This window comes from Motacilla alba, chromosome 3, assembly GCF_015832195.1.
Source record: "Motacilla alba alba isolate MOTALB_02 chromosome 3, Motacilla_alba_V1.0_pri, whole genome shotgun sequence".
Lineage (NCBI taxonomy): Eukaryota > Metazoa > Chordata > Aves > Passeriformes > Motacillidae > Motacilla > Motacilla alba.
In genome coordinates this window covers 80,743,256-80,765,576 of record NC_052018.1, presented here as the reverse complement: position 1 = coordinate 80,765,576, position 22,321 = coordinate 80,743,256, and the positions used below count along the sequence as shown (strand labels likewise).

Below are 22,321 nucleotides of genomic sequence, written 5' to 3'. Positions count from 1 at the left end.
CCAACATGCTCTGGGTTAAAACATATGACTGGACAGAAAGAGGAGAAGAGGCTTCATCACATTTATCTCTCCTTTCAGCATTTTAACAACTTAGGGTCTCTCTTGCCCAAGTTCAAATTCCCAGCCCTACCAGCAGAAATCCATAAGGGAAAAAATGTTTGTAGCTGGCAGACTGAGTGGTAAAATATAACTAGAATATTTAGAAATATGATCAACCTAAAAGTGACTGAGCCTATACTAATAATTTAGTTGTTTAAAAACAAAATTTCTGTATTCAAGTCTCTCTTCTATCCTTGCTTTAATTTTGGATCACTTCATTAGATGCAAGGCTCATTTAACTTGTACATATTTAGGAAATATGCCCATTTATCAAAGGTTGTCTTAATGGTATTTGCATGTGGGATGTATGCTACTAATTAAAACATTACTTAACTGACCAAAGCTTGCCTCTTTATTGCATCGCTTATAAAGAATGCAATAAATCTTTTCCCCCCAAACTGGAGAATATATATTAAAAACATTTATGAAGGCAAGGAATTATTTAACAGCCTTGAGACTTCTTGACTCCTAAGACTCTCTCCTTAGAAGTACAGCATTGTCTGAGCCCTGCTTCTTGCTCTGACACAGAAATTCTTTAATCATGGATATGGTGGTTAGTTTCTTATGTTCCACATCTGCCAGCTGAGGTAAACACAATTTTCCAGTACTGCCATGATGCAGTGGACTTAATTTCTGTGGGGTTTTATTGTTGTTGTTGGTGTTTTGGTTTGGTTTGTTCTTTGGGTTTGGTTTGGTTTTTTGTTGGGTTTTTTTTTTTTTTTTTTGATAGCAGAATATAAGCCACAGAATTTCTAGACAGAAAATTCTGTAAAAATTTAAAATCAAGTAATTCAATGCTAGCAGCAGGGGGAAAAAAATGGGAATCTTCTTGGTTTTGCAAGCATAGGTCTCAGAATCTTAGGGAGGGTTGTGTACAGAAATCTGTTCCTGAGACAGAGTTATAGAAGTGCTTAACAGTCTGCACTCTTTCTATTTTGGCATATAAGATCAAAAGGCCTTCTGCAGTGGTACAAAAACAGCACAACTTCTAATTCAAGGAAAAATTTGTTTCTAAGAACTTCAATCGGACAAAATGTAATGTGTCAAGCATACAGATACAAAACTTCTCACAGAATTACAGTAACAAAAACACTATATAACTTGGTTGAAATCTATCATGCAAATAGATTTATTTGCTCATCATCTGAAATCATTATTTGTTTTCAGTATTTAAAAAAATGTTGCTCTGTAAGGTACAGTCAGTGATATGATATTCTGAAGAAAGATACAAATTTGTTCTAACTGAACTTTGAAGCTGGTGAGAAGCAAAGAACCCCTTTTGGAGCAGAAGTGCATCTCAGCTAATCCATTCTGCCTCCCAGCAAGAGTAATTGATTTGAAGCCATAAAACTTCTGATTGGAGAGGAGGCGAAATCATCTCACGTCTGCCTGCAAAACACCAGGTAGACTCAACAACTAACAAAAAGTCAATTGAAATTACAGTACACATCTTGATGCTGTTTGAAGTGGTTACTTAAGGGTAGGGAAATGATGAAGACCTCTTAAGTGTAGGCTGCTTGTCTTTTTGACAAAACTAGCTGATACACTACTTTACCAATAAAAGAGCCCTCATGATCTCTAGATGAATTATTTTTGCTTTTTTATAATCCTTCCCCATACCTCACTTTTCTTTGCAGCATTTAAATTTCATTTTTGCAAAGAGCTGCAAGCAAAGATAATCTTCCTATGCTGTCAAATTAACATAATCTAAAGTTACAAAAACTGTAATAGTCAACATTACAGAGAAGTTGTGGAGGCTCTATCCCCAGAAGAGTTCAAGGCTGGGTTGGATGGAGCTCTGAGCAACCTGGTCTAGTGAAAGGTGTCTGCCCACAGCAAGGACAAGATGATCTCTGAGGTCCCTTCCAACTCTAAACATTCTGTAATTCTGCAATTATCTTGAAGAGCAAAAAGGTGTTATAATTAGTTCTGAGACTCTGGAAGCAAAGTTCAGAATGCTGAGATGACCACAATGGCCAGTCATCTCAGCTCCCCACATCTCTGTTTTCCCTGCAATTACAAGTGGTCAACAACTCCTTAGCATGAGTAAACTGCTGAAGTGTGCTCTGAGAGAAAGCAGTACAAATGTGCAAAAATATATTCCTGTATGTATGGAATAGTCCTCTTCTACTAATCTGAGCTTGACTTTCTGCTTAGCTTCTTATTTCTGATAAATCTTAGTGCTTAATTTCTATTAATTATTTTATAGAGGATCTCATTCTGTCTGCATATAGTGTAGGTTTGAACAGGATAAGAGAAAATTTCTAGTGATTATAATTTTCTTGTTGCTTCATGACTTGAAATAATGTTCATCTTACCATCTCAGAGCACTCAATTTATTCAGAAAACACAGTCAGTTTCCTCCCTAACGTGTATCTTCATTAGCTCAGATCATGACATCAGTAATATACGTTAAAACTCAGCTCACAACAGATGATGCAGTTTCAGGTACATACATTTGTAAATTCAATAACTGGCTATTACTAAAACTGAGCTCACCCTGCTGCAGGCAAGCAGAAAGGCAGTGTGGAAAGTTGCATCAAAGTCATCATGCAGAACACACAATGAAAAGAGGTAGAAGTTGTGCATAAGGAAAAGTAAATAGGTACTGACAATAATATTGAACTGCTGACTTGTACATACCCTCACAAAAATTTTATTTCCCCTCCTCTTCCCATAACAGATCTAACCTAATTCTGACTTTATAGCTTTACTTTGTCTCTTAAGCCTGAAGCCCATTTTCTTCCTGGTATGACATGAAAATCTACTGTATTTTGAAACAAGCAACCCATCTTAGCGAACTGGGAAGCCAAGAGGAAAGTTATGGCTTATGGATAAAATAGAAGGAAGATGTCTATAATAAAACTTAAACAACAATGCTGAACTGAAAAATGTCTATAATTAATAGCTCCACAAACATAAAATGCATCCTGAAAGAATTCTCTTCGCAAAAAGGTAAGCATGCAAAAACATTTCTGTTGTTTCTTAACAATGTTTCACTGAAAAAAATATTTTACAACTTACTTATTTTGATGGCCTAAAAAAATTTTCTACCATTTACTTACTTTGATGCCCTACTATCTTTGAGAAAGAATACATTAAAAAAGAAGAAGCTTCATAGGGAGGTAAATACTGTGTCTAAATCAAAATAAGAATGGTCTTCATATTCACAGAGTTTTAAGAACAGGTGTGAATCATATTTACATTAGGTTATGATTTTGAAATGACCAACAGCTAGGACTGTGGAGGTCATTGATGCATCTGAAATTACATATATGCACACTTTTCAGGTCTTATTAAGCAAATTCAGTACTGCATTGCTGCAAAGCACTTTTTTTTTTTTTGATTTCCAGCCACACATGCTAATTTTCAAATTAATACAAGTGCTGTTGTAAAATAAAGTAGAGAATACCTTAGATCAAATCACAATTTTTTTAAGGATGATATTTTGAAGTATTTCCTAGTGAAATGGACAAGAAAACAAACCTTGTTTTGCTGCTTTCACTGTCAATGAAAGGTTTACTATAAGTGTATGGTCACCACCTGACAAATGTTATTGTTGCAATGACTTAGGGAACACTGCATTCCACTCAGAAATACTGTAAGTGTTCCCATCAGGGTAAAGACACTCAAATACAAACAAAATGAAGTGCCTAGAGGAGGAAAGGAGGAACAGGAATTTATCAAGACTGCTAGTGATTTATGAGAAGTAATGATTACGGGGCCCAGGCAGTGTGAAGAGATGATTCTATTTATCATTTTCCCCCTGATAGCTATGTGCTAGAAAGTGGCATCAATATATCATCAAAATATTAAGCTGGTGGCCCAGCAGTCTGGAATTTATTTAGGGAGATGTCATTTTTGCAGGTGTCTGTGATGGAAGGGAGGACAAGTTAATTACCTCTTCACCAATCTGGATCTCTCGGACAGAGCGAAGTAAAAGCTGGTACCCTTCAAAAACGATCACGCAGTTTGGGTCACAGCTGTGGTTCAGTAAAGACATGCTGTGAGGGGTGAAAGAAAGAAAAAAGCTTAACAGACGAGTCTCCACTGCCATTTCCCTTTAATCATTTGAAAGTAGCTAACATGATTACATCTGAAGTATCAAGCAATTAAGTCACGAAACAAATAAATTCCCTGTTAAATCAGCTGCTCCTGGTTAGGGGAGGAAAATGAACGCTTAGAAGATCTGTATTCCTTGGTAGTAGGAGCCATGCCAAGATCTCTTCAAATGTTTCTGCCTTTTGCGTATTCAGGGCAGAAGGAAGGCAACGGCCTCCCAGTGCCTCTCTGGGAGCCCCGTTTCAGAGGACTGGGCAAGTGGGAACAAGGTAACCTTGTTACTTTGACACTTACCTTGTTACCTTGACAGTACCTCCCTTGGCAAGAGGGACTGAGTTCTATTTCTGCTGCTTCTGCTCAGTTTCAGGGCACTAACCTTATCGATTACCTGACTGTCATTGCAAGCACAGCTCAAAGGGGCCAACAATCAACATGTATTTCCTATCAGGAGAAAATGGAGTCTATTATGTTCCAAAGCCAAAGAAGTTGGTGCATAGAGTTGAGAGAAGAAACACGGCCATTGTCTCTGTTTTAATGCATACTTTGGCCCAGCCTCTGTTCCTGTGGCATGTGACAGCTGGGGCAGCACAGCTCATTAGGGAGCTGCTGGCACCCTCAAGAGACACAAATGCTGCACAAGCACACCCTTCCCTCTCTCTGAAGGAGGCTGCTAACGGCATCTGCTATATACTTCTGAATCACGAGTTTCCTTAGCTGAGAAACAACTGACTTTGCCAGGCGAAGATTTCTGCCGTAGCAGAAATGGGGTTGATGGTTTTTTCCCTATGGGAATGACCCATTGAAAGAATAATTCTGGCATTATCAGGCTGGAAGAAGAATTGTTGGCTTATCCAGCTCCTATCTGCATTTATATTCTGTCCTCATCCTTGAATGATTCAGCTACTCAAAATCCCAACTGATGGTGGTAAAATAGAGGATGTTGCCAAGGGTCAGAGCCCCGCACCAAACCATGTTTATTTAGGTTTTTGACTCTTACAGGAGGTATCAAGAGGGATCTGACTCTTTTGGTATTCCTTCTGGCCTAATAAAATATCTGTGGTTAATCTCCTCAAGAACCCACTGGGAGAGTATCCATTACACTTATTGTGAGATCACTGGGCACACTCTCAAAGCTGCTCGCAATGTGATGCACAGCAGGACCATAGGATTTTACCTATTTCAAAATATTTTGTGATGCCGAAGCTATCAATCCATACAACAATATACAACTTCTTAATAAGGCTTAATAAAGAACTTTTAATTAAATCTTGTCTCATGGAGACACTAGTGGGTTTGATGACAATTTCCTCTGGAAGCATATGAATTCATCTGGAAAGACATTTGGCCAGGACTTGTAAACCACAGATTTAAAGTTCTCAATTTTCCCAGCTGTTTTGCTATAACAAAACTCAAACTGCTCTGAAGTGACCTGGGAAAGAGTCTCTGGCATCCCTTGGCAGTGCATTATCATTGAATATAGACAGATACTTTCTTCACAGTTAAGGGCTTTTTTCCAACCAAAAGCAAGCATTTTCCTAATAATAATGCTCAAAAAGAATATTTCATTTTTCTCAATTATTGTTTTCATTCCATTATGAAATCAAACGACTGTTTTGCACTTTTCATGATGCTAATTCCCATGTCCTCCTACCTACCTTTTCTCCGTCTTTACTACAAGGCAAACCTCAAGATATTAATTGTCCTTAGGTAAATCTTACATATGACATTAGAAGGAAAAGAAAAAGCAGTGACAGGCCCACTGAGGTACTGACAAACATAATTCAACCAAGCATTAACAAAAAAATTAGACAGTAAAACATACATTTAAACTACATACTAATTTTCCATATTTATGATTACAGGTTACTAATTCTATGAAGATAAAACCTTCATTGGTACATACTTCTTTCCTAATACAAATAAGAAACAATAATAAGAAATTCAAATAGTAACATCTATCTCTTAAGGGACTTATTTTTTCACCTTACTGGTTTCTTTGTTATGGTAAATTACTTATAAATACATCTATCTTTTAATTACTAATTCTGAAGGCTCTCAGCTGCAAAATATCTGTATTCTAAAGCATTGTTGAACGTTTCCCTTACTAGTTCCAGTTGCAGAGTCTTGATTTTAGCATTTATTCTTACTTAGAAAAGACTACCGCCTCCGTAAAAATAAAATATAAAGACATATAACATTTAAATTGCTTTAATGCTGTAGTCAGGACTATTAAGAATGCTTTCAACTAGATTGTATTTTTTTACTCTCCTTTAATTTATTTCCATTTCCCAGTTTCTCATTTAGACATGTTACCTGCTGCTTTGATGGTCCTTACAGCTACCTTGGAAAAAAGGAGAAAAAACTGACATAGATTTTGCCTGTGAATGAAACAGTGTCCACAGTACCTGGGATACAGGCCAACACCAACATCCTGCATCTCTCCATTACTGATGGTGAAACAGTTACAGGTCACCTGTAAAAACAAGGGAAAAAAATCCAGGATTACCAGAATCATTTGGAAACCCCATACTTAAGTGAAAAAAACCCCTTCCAAAATAAAATGAAGGGGCAAATGGTAATTAGATGGGAAACATTCAAGCCCAACACTAGTGCTCTTTCATTTTAGAGCAATCACATCTGGGACACACTCTCCTGTAAAACTGCTGTCAATTAAAAGCAGAAATATTAGTATCCTGAAAAAATGTGGGGTTAAACACATGCAGGGGCCCTGCTTTCCTGAAGAAGAAGGAAAAGAAGAAGAAAAAAAGCCACCCTACACAGAGCCTGAGAAACTCAGCCCGGGAACAACCTAGCAGAGGATGGTGACTGCTGATGAAAAGAGTGGCTGTTTTCCATGCAGAGACTCTGCTGATAACAGGCTCTCACAGCACCTTTTAATGAGTAGCAGTGGAACCCAAAGAGAATAAATAAATAAATAAATAAATAAATGGAACTGTTTTGAAGTAAATAGCAGCCTCAGTTGTGAAAACCTTATATGGGCAGAAAAAAATGCAAAGACTGTGCAATAATTTATCTTTCACATTATGGGTATTTTGGTTTGCATGTAGAAGATCTGATGACAAAGCATGTTCAAATTGCCATCCAAGAGAAATACAATCTTTTCTTTAATTTCAAATATTCAGATTGTAAATGTATTCTTCCCTCATATGATCACACAATATTAAAGTGATTTTAGAAAAGAATGGGGAAAAATGGAACATTCCTGTAAGCAGATTTAGTCCTACTCCAAACTATCAGACTGAGCCTTTTTGGCATTCAAGATATATCAACACTTAGCAAATGATTAGCAAGTACAACTTTCATGTGCTTAAATGAAAAAACAGAATTTGACTGTGCATGTATTTTTTTAAGTATTTGATTTTTGGGGAAGAGCTGGTTTTGGTGGTTTTTTACATTCATTTTTAGATATGTTGATCAGTTATCATTGATGTATTAATATCTTCTTTAGAAAAATACTGCATGATACTGCATATACAAGAAAAGTCCCAGGTCTCTTCTGCATAGCATTGGATTATTAATGTCATTAATTCTCATTAGAACAGAAAATGAGTTAAGAGTAGGGTTTGACAGACATGGAAATGAGATTTGAAAGTTGCAGTTTTATTAACGGAGTAATTGTCCAGAACAGTAAATGCACACCTATGTTTTAAAGAGGTATGCTGAACAATTTAATAGTATAACTTATCCTATAAATTGACAAATTATTATTTATGAGACCATTAACCATAAGGTGAAAATGAAATCCTTTTTCAAAATTTCTCATAAATTATGACAGCAACATTAATTTAAATAAATGTACATGCAGTAGGGCATGTGTTTTTGCAAACCATTAAACAATACTTTGATTAGTCTATTATTTATGTAACCCATTCAAACGTTCCCTATCAATTACCAAAATCATACGTCTTCGTTATTTCTTTCCTGTTGACATTGGGTATAAAGTGTCAGACAACTTCTGAGCAAAGATTAGTCCATTTCAGGTGGCAATTATCCTGGTTCTAAAAATATTGACTTGATTTTGGTATTTATTGAAAAAATAATGCCTTCCAGGTAAAATAGTAAGAAAGCCAGCTTTTGTGAGCCTTAGCTCTCTCTAACAGATCATAAAGTAGCAGAGGTCAAGCATCGCCTAGAAACAAATGAACTCCTCTTTCTTGCAAATCTCTTATTATTACCATAACATTTTTATAGTAATAATATTGAATTTTGATCACCATAGAGTTATAGAGACTGTTTCATCATTTTTTATTAAAGTTATGTATTATATTATACGAAAAGTTATACACACAGAAGTCACAATAGTTTTACCTCTTCCTTTTTGAAACATACAGCAGTTTTTTATACCAGGATACCTTCAAAGAAAAATTTGAGATGAATGAATACACTGAGTTTCAGACATGAGGAGCTATTTTTAATAGTAGGTCACCCTGAGGCACTTTTTAACCTCTCTTAGATTTTTTTCACAGTATATAGGTGCATCTCAACATCCAGTGAGGCAGTGAAATGCCATCTAGTTTCTATTTACAGTTTCAAATATAATACTGGGAATCCAAAGTATACAGGGCCAAATCTAAAAAGGCATTTAATGCACAAACACAGGCAGAAGCCTAAGTGATCCCATGAGTTCTGAGCTGTATGATTCAGTGCACAGTCCGGCCAGAGGCATAGGATCTATCAGGTGTTCTGAGGTTTGTTTAACCTCTAAGAAGACAATCTTTCCCCCCATTTAAAGCTCAGGAATGATAAAAACCAACAGTGATACACAACTAATGTGTACTGCAGATAGTGGCCCTAGTCATGGCTGCTTTTTGTGCTCAGCAAGTGGAGAGAGAGGAACTGAGATTAGGGTGGAGAGAGGAGGAAGATCTCACCATTTACAGTGAGAGAAATTCTCATGTAATGACAATCCTCCATTGACAGCTAGCAGCCTACAGTGATATAAAATATGAAATATTCATAGTCTGTTACTGTATGGTTGGTTTTCTGTTTTCTTTTAGATTTCTTACAAAGTTTCTAAAAAATCTACAGAATCTTTCTACATTTCTATTTACATAAACTTTTAGGATGTTTTAAGTCTGACTTAAAGATCTGTTCTATCAAGGGGAGTTATGAGATTTCAAAACAAGAGTTGATGTAGATCACAACTTCCAAGGAAAAAATGAAGACAGCATTTTTTTTAGACAACAACCAAAGAAAAGTCAGTTTTTCTAGCTTCCCAAAATTCACAGACGTAGCCGAAATAACAGCCAAATCTGGAGTATCCAACATTTCTGCAGGAGAGCATGAGTAAGCTGCTTGTTCCTGAGGCAATTGTTTACAGATCAAAGCCTACTGGGACTGGAAGTTAACTAACTCTGCTTCTAGGGGAAAAAAACCCCAAACACATAAAACCAAGGCAAAACAAACATTTTCTCATGCATCACAGCATTTCTTTCAAGTTCCATGGTTATTTTGTGCTTTTTTCTGTCTTAACTGACCCACTTTATTCCTTATACTACAACCAGGTTCTACGTGATCCCAGATTGAAAAACAAGAAAAATAACCAATTCTCAGCAACTGAGTGCTTCAATAACAGCATTCTTCCATATGCTCCTTGTTGTCTTAACTCCTGCAGAATCATTTATGTCAGTAATTTAATTTGTGCTTGTCCCTTCTGAATCCTTTAAAAATTCTCTATCCAGCTAAAAAGCACTAAGACAGCATATCCACATACAGAAACAGAACCAAGTACTCACAAAGTTTGTTATACCCACAAATAAAAAAATGCCATGTATTTCTGAACTTCAAAGTGCAAAGACAAATTCCTTGCTATTTCTAAAATTTCTGAAAAAAATCACATCTCCCAGCATGAGAACAAAGGGCAAATTCTCAGGAGGGAGTCACAAACTTTTCAAGTCTCCAAAACTCAATACTTTGAAATATTCTAGAGCAATCAAGGTTAATCATCATAGCCTGTTTGGCCCCAGAGCTCTGGTCTATAAACTTAGCAGTTTACAGAATCACTTCTGAGTGTTTGAGTTGCCTCCATGGCAATAAATCCTGCAAGTTTATTTAAAAGGAGCTGCTATTTGAAACAACCAACAATATTTTATAAACTGACTGAATTAAATAAAAAGATTTGGTTTTTTTGAGGCTGCACATATTTTAGAGAAGTACCCTGTACCCAGAAAGGTAACACAAGTAGAAAACATAATCTCTCCTAGACTGGTAAACACACAATGAGTAAATCAACTTTACTAACTGGCCAATACTCTCAGGCATACCTTGTCATCAAACAAAAATTATAGTAACCTGTTACATTTGATTTTCTCTCTGAGTGACTACTGAAAACTCTGTAAATTTACCCTGTAAAGAGGTCACTGTTCTCAAGATGTTTAAAGCTACTGAGAAATCTCTGTCAGTGCCAGATTCACAGTCTAGAGGACAGTCATGATTTATTTCGGTGTTTGCATTTGACAGAGTACAGAGGCTTCAGTTTTGCAACATAACGAGTCGAATTTGCTCTCAGTTCAGACCTCATTCCTACAGCTTTATACTGAGGATTTGCCTTTGGGTTAAATAAAGCAGAGTTAGACTTGGCAGCAGGACATTCCAGATTTGGAATTTCAGACACTCAGACAATGAAACACATCAATAAGGGTGTAAGGGAAAGAAAACAAATCATTATTGGCTAACACTTGCTGCACTGATCAAATTACAAACACCAAGGCTAATAATCAATCATTTTGTCTCCACGTGCTCCTGTTACTGCAACACAGTGAGGCAGCTCTTCTAACACATGTAAGAAACCTTTCCAAGGACTTCCAAAGGGTATATTGCACTGATAGGGTCAATACAATTTTCAGCTCTGATATACAGTGACTCCAGCCATCTCTGTAAATGGTGTGTCACAGCTGGTGTATTTAATCCACCACCAGGAAGAGAGCCATAATGAACCCTTTTCCCCTAATTTATTAACCCATTGTAAAGTAAATTAAAAATAGATATTAAAAAAAGCCCTTTCATGGATTATTAAGTTTCTCATTCACACCGAAGCTGCCTGAGTATCACTGGTCATGGCCAAAAGATTTAACAAAAGATACTGCAATGAGTTCTCATGTTAATAGACTTCTCAAGAGACTCAAACATTTTTCTAGGAGGAAGAGGTGAGCAGTAAATGCTATGGGAGGGGCACATTACCTTGAATGACCAAGGCATACCCCAGAGACCTTCTAGAACCACCACATCCCACTACAGTTCTGCACTGATAGCTCTTTCCCACTGGAAGATGAACAGATAACAGGCACAGATGGTTGATAGATCTCAAATCTGCTAATGACTTCATTTGGCACACAGAGCACTAGAGCAACAGTGCTAAACTGTAATCCACAGTATGCCACAGCAGTGACAGACCTATCAAGCCCTGTTTTAAGTGTACAGCACTCAAATGCTTGTGCCTACAGTCCAGGACATCCAGGCTTTCTACTCAGAAAGAGCTTCTCGCTATGAAATGGCAGCTCTGTCCGTGGTGGGAAGGCATCTGCTACCTGAACACTGCACTGAAAGGAGCCCTGTAATGAGGCACATTTGAAAACTGGACCTTTGTGCCTCATATATACATGCTTACAGGTTTTTGCTATATCAGGAACTTAGAATCCAATTCCACATTGCATTCAACTCAGGACACACTTACTGGCTTCCATGAGAACCACAGAAACAAAACGAGACAAAAGAGATAATCAGAAAGAAGAAGATAGGTGAAGAGGAAAAAAGAAGTTTCTTCAGTGTTTTGACAGAATCACAGAAGAAGCTGAGCTGGAAGTGACTCATGGGGATCATGGAATCCAACTCCCAGCCCTGCACAGGACAATCCCCAAGACTCACACCATGGGCCCAAGAGTATTGTCCAAATGCTTCCAGACAGAAATCAAAACATATTAGAAGAACTAAGGGAAAGTTTTCTTATTTAGATTTTCAGACTAAGTAAAGGGCACAAGTAGTTAACTGTTTATGATATTTGCTCAGAAGCCAAAGTATGTTGCAAAACCATAAATTTTGAAAAGTTTGTTTCACACCTTGACTGAATTCACAAGTATTTAGTTTTACTTCAAATACTTCCTATTAATCTCTTGTGCCAAAGCATCAACATTTTGGCTGAATTAAAGACTACCATTACTTCAGAACTTGTTACACCAAAGATATGCATTTCCAATTGCTTTCTTAGTTCTTTATCTTAAGCCTTTGGACATCTTTCTTCATATCAACTAACAATATTTCAGGCCTTTTTTGCTATCCTAGCACATGAAGTTTTCTGATGAGAGTGCAGAAGACAGGTATCCCTTGCAGATAGGCTGTCACCACCTACAAGACAGGAGACCAGAAATTTGCCCTGACATTAACAGATAATTTAGTGCAAGTGTGCTTCAGGCATCTCTTTCTAGTACTCAGCTAAGTGGTGCAATTTTGATTGAAATGGAATGAAAATAGGTCATGGTAAATTACCTCCTCTCCCCTTAATCCCCCACATACTTCTCCAATCTTTCAAATAAAAATGTTTAGTTATTCAGGTAAATATATTTGGTTACTAAGAGTTTCAAAGCTGTCATTACTAGGACAAATGTTATGTTTGCTATGAGCACCTTTTTAAATGCATGTGCAACATGTAGTTAAAAACCTGGAATTGAAAAGGTAAAGATTGAAGCATGCAAAATTATTGCACTCTCAGTGTAAAACAAAATATCTTGAATTTTTGCAGGATTCACTCCCATTAAAGTTTTGTGCAACCTGTCTTAGCCTTTTCACAAATTTTCCTCTGACAACAGTCAGCAAGTCTCATGGTCCCCTTGGTGAAATTTTAGCTTTTACCCAGATCTGTAAATGTTATTATTATTCCTGCTTTTTGGAACAGGACTGAAATGCATCTATTTCAGGAACAGAACGGGAGTGGGAGTTGCAAAGCCACTAATGGATCATATTACAGTATGCTTGCAGCATTTGGCATTATTAATTGGAGTGGAGTAGGAGCATGACATCCTTCTCTTCATCCTCATTTTCCTACTGGTAACTCCACTCCTGTGAAATGGGGCAGGGTTGTTAACTTGATTTCAACAGCCACTGCATGCCCACTTATTGAAAACACACTGCTTGTTTATTAATGGGATCAAACTTCATGGGCATCCAGGAGTCATTAACTGACATTGTGTTTGTCTTGCCTATTTTGTTACAGATAGATATTTAAATTCTTTGTAATGGTATATTTAAAAAAAAAAGTTAAACTTACTATGAATTATTAGGGTGAGATTTAGCTACAGATGCTTGTATGAAAATTACACAGGTAAAATCAAAACTTTAATGAATTACTCTCACATAACTTCAGCTAATAATATGGGTGGAATAAAGTACTATGTGTCAGCCTCTTTCCATTACCCAGGTGACTTCCTCACACCAAACTGCTAGGCAGTTCAAGATAGGTCAGAGAAATTCTAACCTAAATATTTCAGTGTTTGATGATGTTTTATCACAGAGGCAATATATGTGTCATTCCTTTTGGAAGTGCTTGCTGAGCTGGACCTTCAAGTATATTTAACTTTTGAAGTTCATCAGCCATAAGTCTTTGGATTTGGTCTATTTGGCTTAGTGGAATTTTTGCCTTCTCTTCTCTTCTCTTCTCTCTTCCTCACTCTTTAACTATGGCGCAACAATATCTTTTCTACTGAGGGGAGGGGATAGGGAATGAGGGGGACTATAAAAATCTGCAAAAAACTTTTTTCATCCCATTGCTTTAAAACTGTTTCCACTAAAAAATTTCTGAAAGCACAAAAGCTGAGAATGTTTGAAAGAAATTTCAAAAAGGGTGGGAAAAAAAGGAAACATCTCTTCCAAAATGTAATGGCCTGAAATGAGTACTTTTAAATCTTCAAAACTTAAATGTAAATAAATGTCTTGATTTTGAAACTTCTTCTGAAACTGGCAACAAAGCCCATTTGACTTGATTAATTTAGAAACATGGAAACCACTTTTTATGAAAAAAACACTTTTTTCAATTTTTTTTTTTTTAATATGCAGCATGTGGTTTTTGAATCAGCACTAGTCTCATTTTGCCATTTGACTTACAATCTAAACCAGAGATGACTGGGGAGTTTTAGAACTGAACCTAAGACTTTTTTTTCCTTAGTATGGTGAAAAGAAATACATGGCAACCCCATATGGAAGCATACAACACTGACATCCTGCCTGTGTCCATGATCACTGACACACCAGGCTAGCCCAAACCTGCTCTGTTTTGCATTAACCAAACAAAATTTCAGGCTCTCATAATGTTTGTGCATTGAGGCCCAAAAGAAAACTGATACCACTGCCAGTTCCTTCCATTTTTCTTACGCTTCTTCTCTATAGATAAGCTACTATTGTTTTTCTTTTGACATACAGTTTTATCAAAAGGAATAAGTATTGCTCTTTTTATCACATCAATGAAGCAGAAAAAAAAAAGGTTTTAAGTTACTTGGATTTTTTTATTTTCCAATTTATTCCTATAATTCAAACTGCGTGACATTACTAGTTCTACAAAACAGTGCATCAGACATGCCCTTCTGTAAATTCATTGCCTTTAGTGATATAACCCCCTTTCTTCCCATGAAAGACATTAGGAAATCAGTAGGACAATAGGAATCATGTACTGTTCTTCCAGATAGTTGGCAGTCAAAAATCTTCTGAGAGCAGGTAATTTAAATTATGCGTAAAACCATGATTTGACAAATATGTGTGCTGCTTGTAAAGTGCCAACAAAGAATATCCTAAAATAAACTGATCTCCTTTGAAAGTTTTTGAACATTTGGTTAGCATATGCCTGCAGAATGCATTTTTTCCCACTCTTAGACCTTCCTTCCACAGGCTGTGTATGAAGAGTGCTGCCAGATACAATGACTGATGCTACTGTGCCAGAGCAGGTGATGTGTCTGAGACAGGCTAGACCTGCCCAGGAACAGTGAGAAGGAGTGGAGCACCACCTGGTATTCATCCAACGTATCAAGTCCAGGAGGCAATTAGAATTTAACAGGAAAAAATAAAACTGTAAAACAAAATCTCACTCTGTATTCAACTCTGAAACACTGAAATACCTAGCTGATTGCCTTAATGAGAGGTCTTCTGGGGAAAAAGAGTAGTGGCCTATTGAATGCACTGAAGAGATCATTTAACCCGGACCACAGATGAAGACCTCTTCCTGACTGAAAGGAAAACTGTGCTCTACACATGTGCACTGGCACAGAAGGGTGAATATGCCCACAGAAAATAGGAGAAATGAAACAGAGAAAATAGCAGGTTATGTAAGCCAGAATACATATAATGAACTCAATGCAAGTACAAAGTAGAACAGTATTTAATTTAAAGATGTGATGTGATGCATAGAACAAATTAAAGCTAAAGCAGTACATTTAAGGCCTGCGTAACTCAAGCACTCAGTATTCAATGAGTTCTTGGATTTCTATAGAATGTGTGCATTCTTAATATCTCTCCCCAAGGATCAACTCCCCAAGGATTTCCAGCCAGCATTTCTTTTATATTTCTCTATTTTGGGGCCACTTTTTAAAAAACAATGCTATGATCAGGAAACTGTTTATATAATTCAGTTTTTGGAATTTCATAACACTGGCCATGTCTCAACACAGCCCATACATGTCCAGTTACAGTGAGGTACAGCTTTTGTGATGTTGCCACTCATTTTCTCATTTCCCCGGTTCTAATAGTCCAACATTGTTGGATAATCCTGTTTGATGACAAACCATAGTCAGTGAATGTTGTCTAACAACACTAAAGATGATTTGCTAGCATTTTATGCTGTATTTGACATGAGGTAAATCTAAAAAACCCCAATCCTGCTCTGTGGTCCTGGTCTCCTTTGGACCACAGGGTGCATGTAGCACCCAGGAGCTAAATCAGAACATTGCAGAGATGCATTTCTCAGGCCAGGTCAAGGGATTTCGCTTGAAAGGCTCTGGATGCTACAGCCTGCTCCAGTCAGAAATGACTGAATAGTTGGTACCAAGTACCAGGAAACCCCTTTCACATTTTGCTTGGATTCCTTTTTACTTTTGAAGGTGTTAGTAGAAAACAGTCGCTATTTATGTCAAGAGAACAAACCATGTACATATACTGGGTGGTTACCTGGGAACAAGGCTTTCAGAACCCACAATGCCTGTACTCCATAAACCAACACCTAGGAACACCACTCCATCCAACAGGATTCCTTAGCATAAGGCCATTATCTCAACAAAACAGAAAATTCCCAGCATATTGTTCTACCTACAACTGAATAGAATACATTTTCCTTTGAAACAGTGTTTTTCTTTACTGTACCAGATTAGACATAGCCATTATACAGATTTTCTGCATTGTTAATATACACTATTACTATTTAGGAAAAAAACATGCAATACTTAGAGGCAGCATTAAGCACCACCTCCATTTGAGTAAAAACCAGGGAGAAAGTGGAACAATTTACTCTAAATTAAGCTCAAACAGAGAACTCTGAGTCAAAGAACATCTAGCAGTAAGTTGACAAAAGCACAGTAAACCAGCTAGATATAAAGTAGCACAGCTAGAATCATAGCTTGCAGAAAAAAGTCACGAAAAATCTGAACTTCTATGTATTCTTTCTACTTAATGAACTCTCTCAGGGTATACAGACTGTAAATTGGTGAGAAAATGGTCTAATAATTGCATTATTTGATCTTTCACTTGTAACGAGAAAAAAAAGAAAAAAGAACTTAATTTTAAAAAGTCTCTACCAGATATAGTGAAATAAAGGAAGGTTATACAAACACTACATTGAGCTCACAGTTCAAATGCTTGTGGGTAGCTAACTAAAGTTCACAGACCTGTATGTAATTGCTGTCTACAGGAAATACTTGTGTTAGCAAAAGAATTTTCTCCCCGCTCCTTCACCTTTGCCCTTCCACAAACTCAGCAGCAAAGAAACCTCCTAAGAGCATTTCTGTGATGAACAGGGCTTTCTCGCCCCCACAAGATGAACTAAATCTAACAGTCAGGAACAGAATCTTTCAACTTCTCAGAAACATGCTTTTAGCAACTATTAATTGATAAAGGATACACTTTTATACAAATAAGCTTGAAACAAAATAATCTAATCTCTGTTCATTTATCTTTGTCTAAACTTCATTTGATTGGGGTTTTTTTTGGGTTTTTTTTGAAGCTTGCAACAAGAGTAAGAGCACAAAATCTACACTTATTTTGATGTAAATTGGCAGTGACTTCAGTGGCACCAGACGAGTTACACAAAACAGCAATCAGGTAGGAAGAAAGTTCATAAATTGAACTTAAAATAAAATTTCTCTGAGCACTGAAATAGGGTGATCTAATTCCACGTGGTTAAAATTCTGTAAAATTCAGACAAAACAAATCACTGAGAGTCTGCAAACTTTGATTTGCTTAATTCCTAACATAAGGTCTTCACTACAAATGTCCCATGTTAACATTAAATAATAAAACAAAAATCCATTTTTTTTAAACCAAGACAGTATTTGTGATATCATTAGATAGCCTGAATAGGGTAACTGGGAAATTGAGCAAACATTTTTAAAAATAACATTTCAATTTTTCCACCCCTAGCTTGAGATACCTTGAAAGGCACAGAAACTTTACATTTATCAAAAATGATTGTGTTTTCCCAGGACTCAAATGTGTATCAAAATGATATATTGCCATTTACAAAGCACCATTTACTGCCATAACAATACATTTTTCCATGGGAAAGTGACACTTTTGGGTATGTACAAGAATCAAAGTTTCTTTACAGGAAGAGTTGCATCATCTCACCTATACATGCAAGACCAGGAAAGTAATTACCAGTGTGTAGCCTGGAAAGCTAATGCCTTCATTAAATTTTCCTTATGTTACAATTTTTAAGTTAAGTCAATAGTCTTCATAACCTAGATTCAGGATATCAGAAACTTTAAGAACATGACCTCTGCATTTTGAACTCCCAACATACACTCTATTCACTGAGAAAATGACAATGGTCTTGTGTTATACATTCCAAGGGAGAAAGATGGCTGAGAGGGCTGTGATGGATTTACAAAACTACACAAAGTATTTACAAAATATCCCTTTGAATCACAACACTCTCCTAGTGTTTCTTGCTATTTTTTTCTGATATGCAGATTCACTCTAAGAAAATCTTTAGCTACAGTTTTCATCCTCCTTACTTTGAGCTTTTTTTCTCCCTTTCATGCACACCTGATCTTTAGATGTACCCAAAACAAGAAAACAGTGATTTCAGCAAGCAATGAGGAGCAGCTGGCATTTCTATTACACCTGACAAAATGCAGGGTGACAGCAAAGAACATAATCATTTTTGGTCACAACAACACTTGTGGATCCTAGCAAATTCCTTGCCCCACATCTGAATGAAAACTCCAAATTCACACCACAAAGCTCTCTTGTAATCATCACAGAACTAAAGAAAGTGCAAAATTGGATCAGAAATATGAACCACGAGGCAGAAAGTTATTCAAATCTACTGTTGCATTTCTTCTGCAGTTTATGATACTGACTCCCTTCCTTATGTTCATACTGTTTTTTACACAAACATCATGCCAAAAACCTGCATGTCAAAATATATTCTTCTGTCATGAATTAAGACCTTGAAAACTGAGTATTCGGTTTTGGTTATTTAAGAATACATTTCCTTACACTTATAACTTGTCTCTCATCTGATTTGGCTGCACATGAAAATTTGACCTTTAAATTGTTATACTTTCATGACTAGAACAAGGTAAAACTACAAAATAATTCCAAAACCCAAGAGATTTCTCTCTAAGGAATCTTTCATGATACAGTAAGATATTAAAACAAAAATTACAAAATCACATTAGGTAAGTTTTCATTGTTAGTTTTTGCTATGAGAGCCATATGAGAACAAACAAAGTACAGTCATTCCTTTTTCCACCAATGTGGAAATAATTCTCTTGTTTACATGTTATGACAGAAAAAAGTAATTCATTCCATCGATTCCTGTTTAAGTTACAGTTAAAATGTACTTTTAAAGTATTTTACATGCTTCATTACGTTTGGCCATTCATCTAAAATATAAATCAGCTGTGTGAAATTGTAAAATTGTAACCTTTAGGTCCTATAACAAGAATCTAAAATATCAAGCTTTCATATACCAAATATTTCCCTGGTTTTGGTTCAGTTTTGTCTTTTGCGGTTTTTGTGGGTTTTTTTCTTTTGCTTTTAATCCTAATAAAAACGCAAAACATTTTGAAAGCTTGAATCACGATCTAGCCTTTATAGCCAGTCTTTCCAGACTGAGTCCAGCTGGTTTTCAATGGACAGTCAGTAACACCACCTCCTCGGTAAAAGTGGAAACAGGTGCCCCTTTTCATTGGCAAAGCTCTGACATGAATGAAGCACTTAAGATTCACTGTTGTTACCTCTTTGACTGTCATGCTCACTGTGACAGCACCACATCGAAGTATCTTTTGAGCTATTACTACTTGATGGATCATCTAGTCTGTTGTTCAGATTGTGTAAGATATTAAAACCAAATGTGTGAAAATCATCCCTTAGCACGAAATTTAGACTTCTAAATCTGTTTCTCCAAACTACATTGCCAAACCTCAAGTTACATTTCTGTGACTCTTAACAAAGATAACAAGCAGGAAAAGAAAAAGTAACAAACACCATAAAATGACCAAATTAATAAAGAGAAATGAAATAGAACCCAAAACTAGATGAGATGATATATTTGAAACCAAGATCAAACTGCTAACTTGCTTCATAATTAGCACTTATTAACAGTTTGTGGGTAGAGTGTGAAGGAGAGAATCTGGCAAAATACCAGTCAAGGCTAATGGTACTGAATTTCCTCCACCAGCAACTCAAACGTGTTATAAGATGCAGACTGCAAAAGAATATAGGTAGAACTTTGTTTTTAAAATTATTGCACAACTTAATTTCCTCAGTAGTTCTAAGCAGCAATCCAGCTCAGACACAGTACTTACCTGTAAGGGCCTGCTGGTGTGATCTTGAAGGGGTCAGCGTGACAATCTGTGGCCAGCAGTAGCTTTTGCCTCTGCACAAAAATGCAGGGCTGAACTCAACCCTTTGCAGCTGAAGCTTCACCTGCCCATGGATCTCAAGGTCCCTGGCTCCAAGCCACGCTCACTAATTCACAAAATCTGTCTCTTATTAACTGAGGAGTTAATATGAGTGGGAGAGCTGGGGCTACATAAACCATACACCTTGCCTTGGAAAGGGGGCTAGAGAAATACTGGAGTGCATCCACTGACACCTTTGTACCTGGTCAGCATCTGTCCAATGGATATTGCACTGCCAATTTTCTTACTGTAGGAATGACTGAACACACGAATACTGACACCTTGACCACAGAATTATTCTCTTCTGCTGATTTACAAATAAAAAGGTTCAGATTGTCATCTAACTTTGTTCAAACTATTCAGTCATGTGATGATGGAGAAATAAATGCTCCATGTTTTGCTCTTGTTTTAGAAAGAGGCCCTGCTCATGCAAGCACTTCCAGAGAAGTTTTGTTTTCAGCTGAGCTTTCTCAATAACCTCTAAAGGGTGGCTCACAGGTAGGTTACTGCTGCCATTTCTTACCCACCTCATTAAGTCGCCCTGCAACCCAAGCCCTGTGAAAGGCTCACTCATTCACTTGAATATTGCTATTCCAGTCATAGCTGGTTGTGGCTTACTGTGTTTTAAGTCCTTTCAGTGGGACTACTGTAAGGAAGAAAATGTTAACTTCAAATTTATTTTTTATAGAATAGACATATGATTTTCATGCAGAATCTGGCCATTGGGAGGATTCCCAAGGCAGAAGACCCAGCACCAATCCCAGGATCTGTGCATGAGAGGGGAAGAAGACAGTTACAACTGTGCAGGGTGACTTTTTTACATGCTCATTATAATTATTGTTATTATATATTATATACTATGAAATTATAATTATTTTACATGCTTATTAATAAATATGTTACTGAATAGTACTTGACAATACTTAAGGAAATGAATGCAGAAGTCTCTTACCAGTGGGAAATCAAAAGAAGAACTTAATTCAACTAAAAAATTATCTGTTCTACAATACTTCCCTAAGACTGGATAACAACAGCAAAGGTCAAGAAAGCTGATCAGGCTCTAAGAGAGCTGCATCACTACCAGTATGTGGGAAGATAGAAGCAGGGATGTTTTAGTCAAAACAAAAAATAATTACTGAACTTCTAAATAAAAGCCATTATGTAAAAAAACTTTATTTATAAAAATCAGGCATATCTATCCCAAGACATATAAAATGACAATTGCAAAATAAAGCTCACTAATATTTACTTATTCAGACTTCTCTCTGGAGATCAGTGTGCATGACCATCAACATACTCTCATGCCACTTCATGTGTTTGTCTAAAAAAAGAGATGCTATTTACCAATATGGTCTTTGGCAGAAGTTAGCCGTAAAGCCACACATTTCGCAAAGCAAGTATCCATAGCAACTAACTGCACAATAACTGAGCTTAGATCTTATCAATTTCAAAATAATTCACAAATAAAAATCCTACATATTTAAATCAATAAACACCTGAGCCTGTTCGTTCCCTTCATTTCAACAAGCAAATAATTTTCAAGAAATAATTTACCCTCCAAAAGGAGCTTTTTTCTTTACTTTTGGAATCTCTGATAGCAGATTGAAAATCTGTCAAAATAAATTTTAAATCAGCTGAAGCCTTTCATTCTTGCTCTTGCTATTTTTGATCTCCATGAGCCAACCATGAACTACATAGTAAAAATTCACACTCAAATATTATAAAATTGTGACAGTTTCTAAGTCTGCAGACATGTATGCTGACTTAAAAATTAATGCTTTTAGCTTATTGTAGTTTATCATATTACACTGCAATGTAGATGCTAAATGTAAATCACAATCCCAAAGACAAGATGGAAGAAATCCTGCCCTAATACAGTAGCAATTAAAGGAAAAATGAATCTCGGAAAAAATGGATTCTTTTTTTTTTTTTACCCCACACAGAAATTGTCACCCAGACCATGATGAGACTTTTTATTTTGAGAATAAAATTTTCTTTTTTTTTCTCCTGGTTTCATCTCACTATTGGAATAACTATTTTTG

The 22,321-nt window shown here is 36.5% G+C and overlaps 1 protein-coding gene across 5 annotated transcripts in view; it reads right to left on the bottom strand.

Moving 5' to 3' along the window:
- SMYD3 (SET and MYND domain containing 3) overlaps positions 1 to 22,321 on the bottom strand; it is a 386,960-nt gene that overhangs the window by 74,844 nt on the left and 289,795 nt on the right. For all 5 annotated transcript variants that reach the window (XM_038132701.1, XM_038132702.1, XM_038132703.1 and 2 more), the window contains 2 exons: positions 6,567 to 6,634; positions 4,001 to 4,103 (listed from right to left, as the gene is read on the bottom strand). In XM_038132701.1, coding sequence (XP_037988629.1) covers positions 4,001 to 4,103; positions 6,567 to 6,634 — 171 coding nt within the window. The remainder of the gene's footprint in view (positions 1 to 4,000; positions 4,104 to 6,566; positions 6,635 to 22,321) is intronic.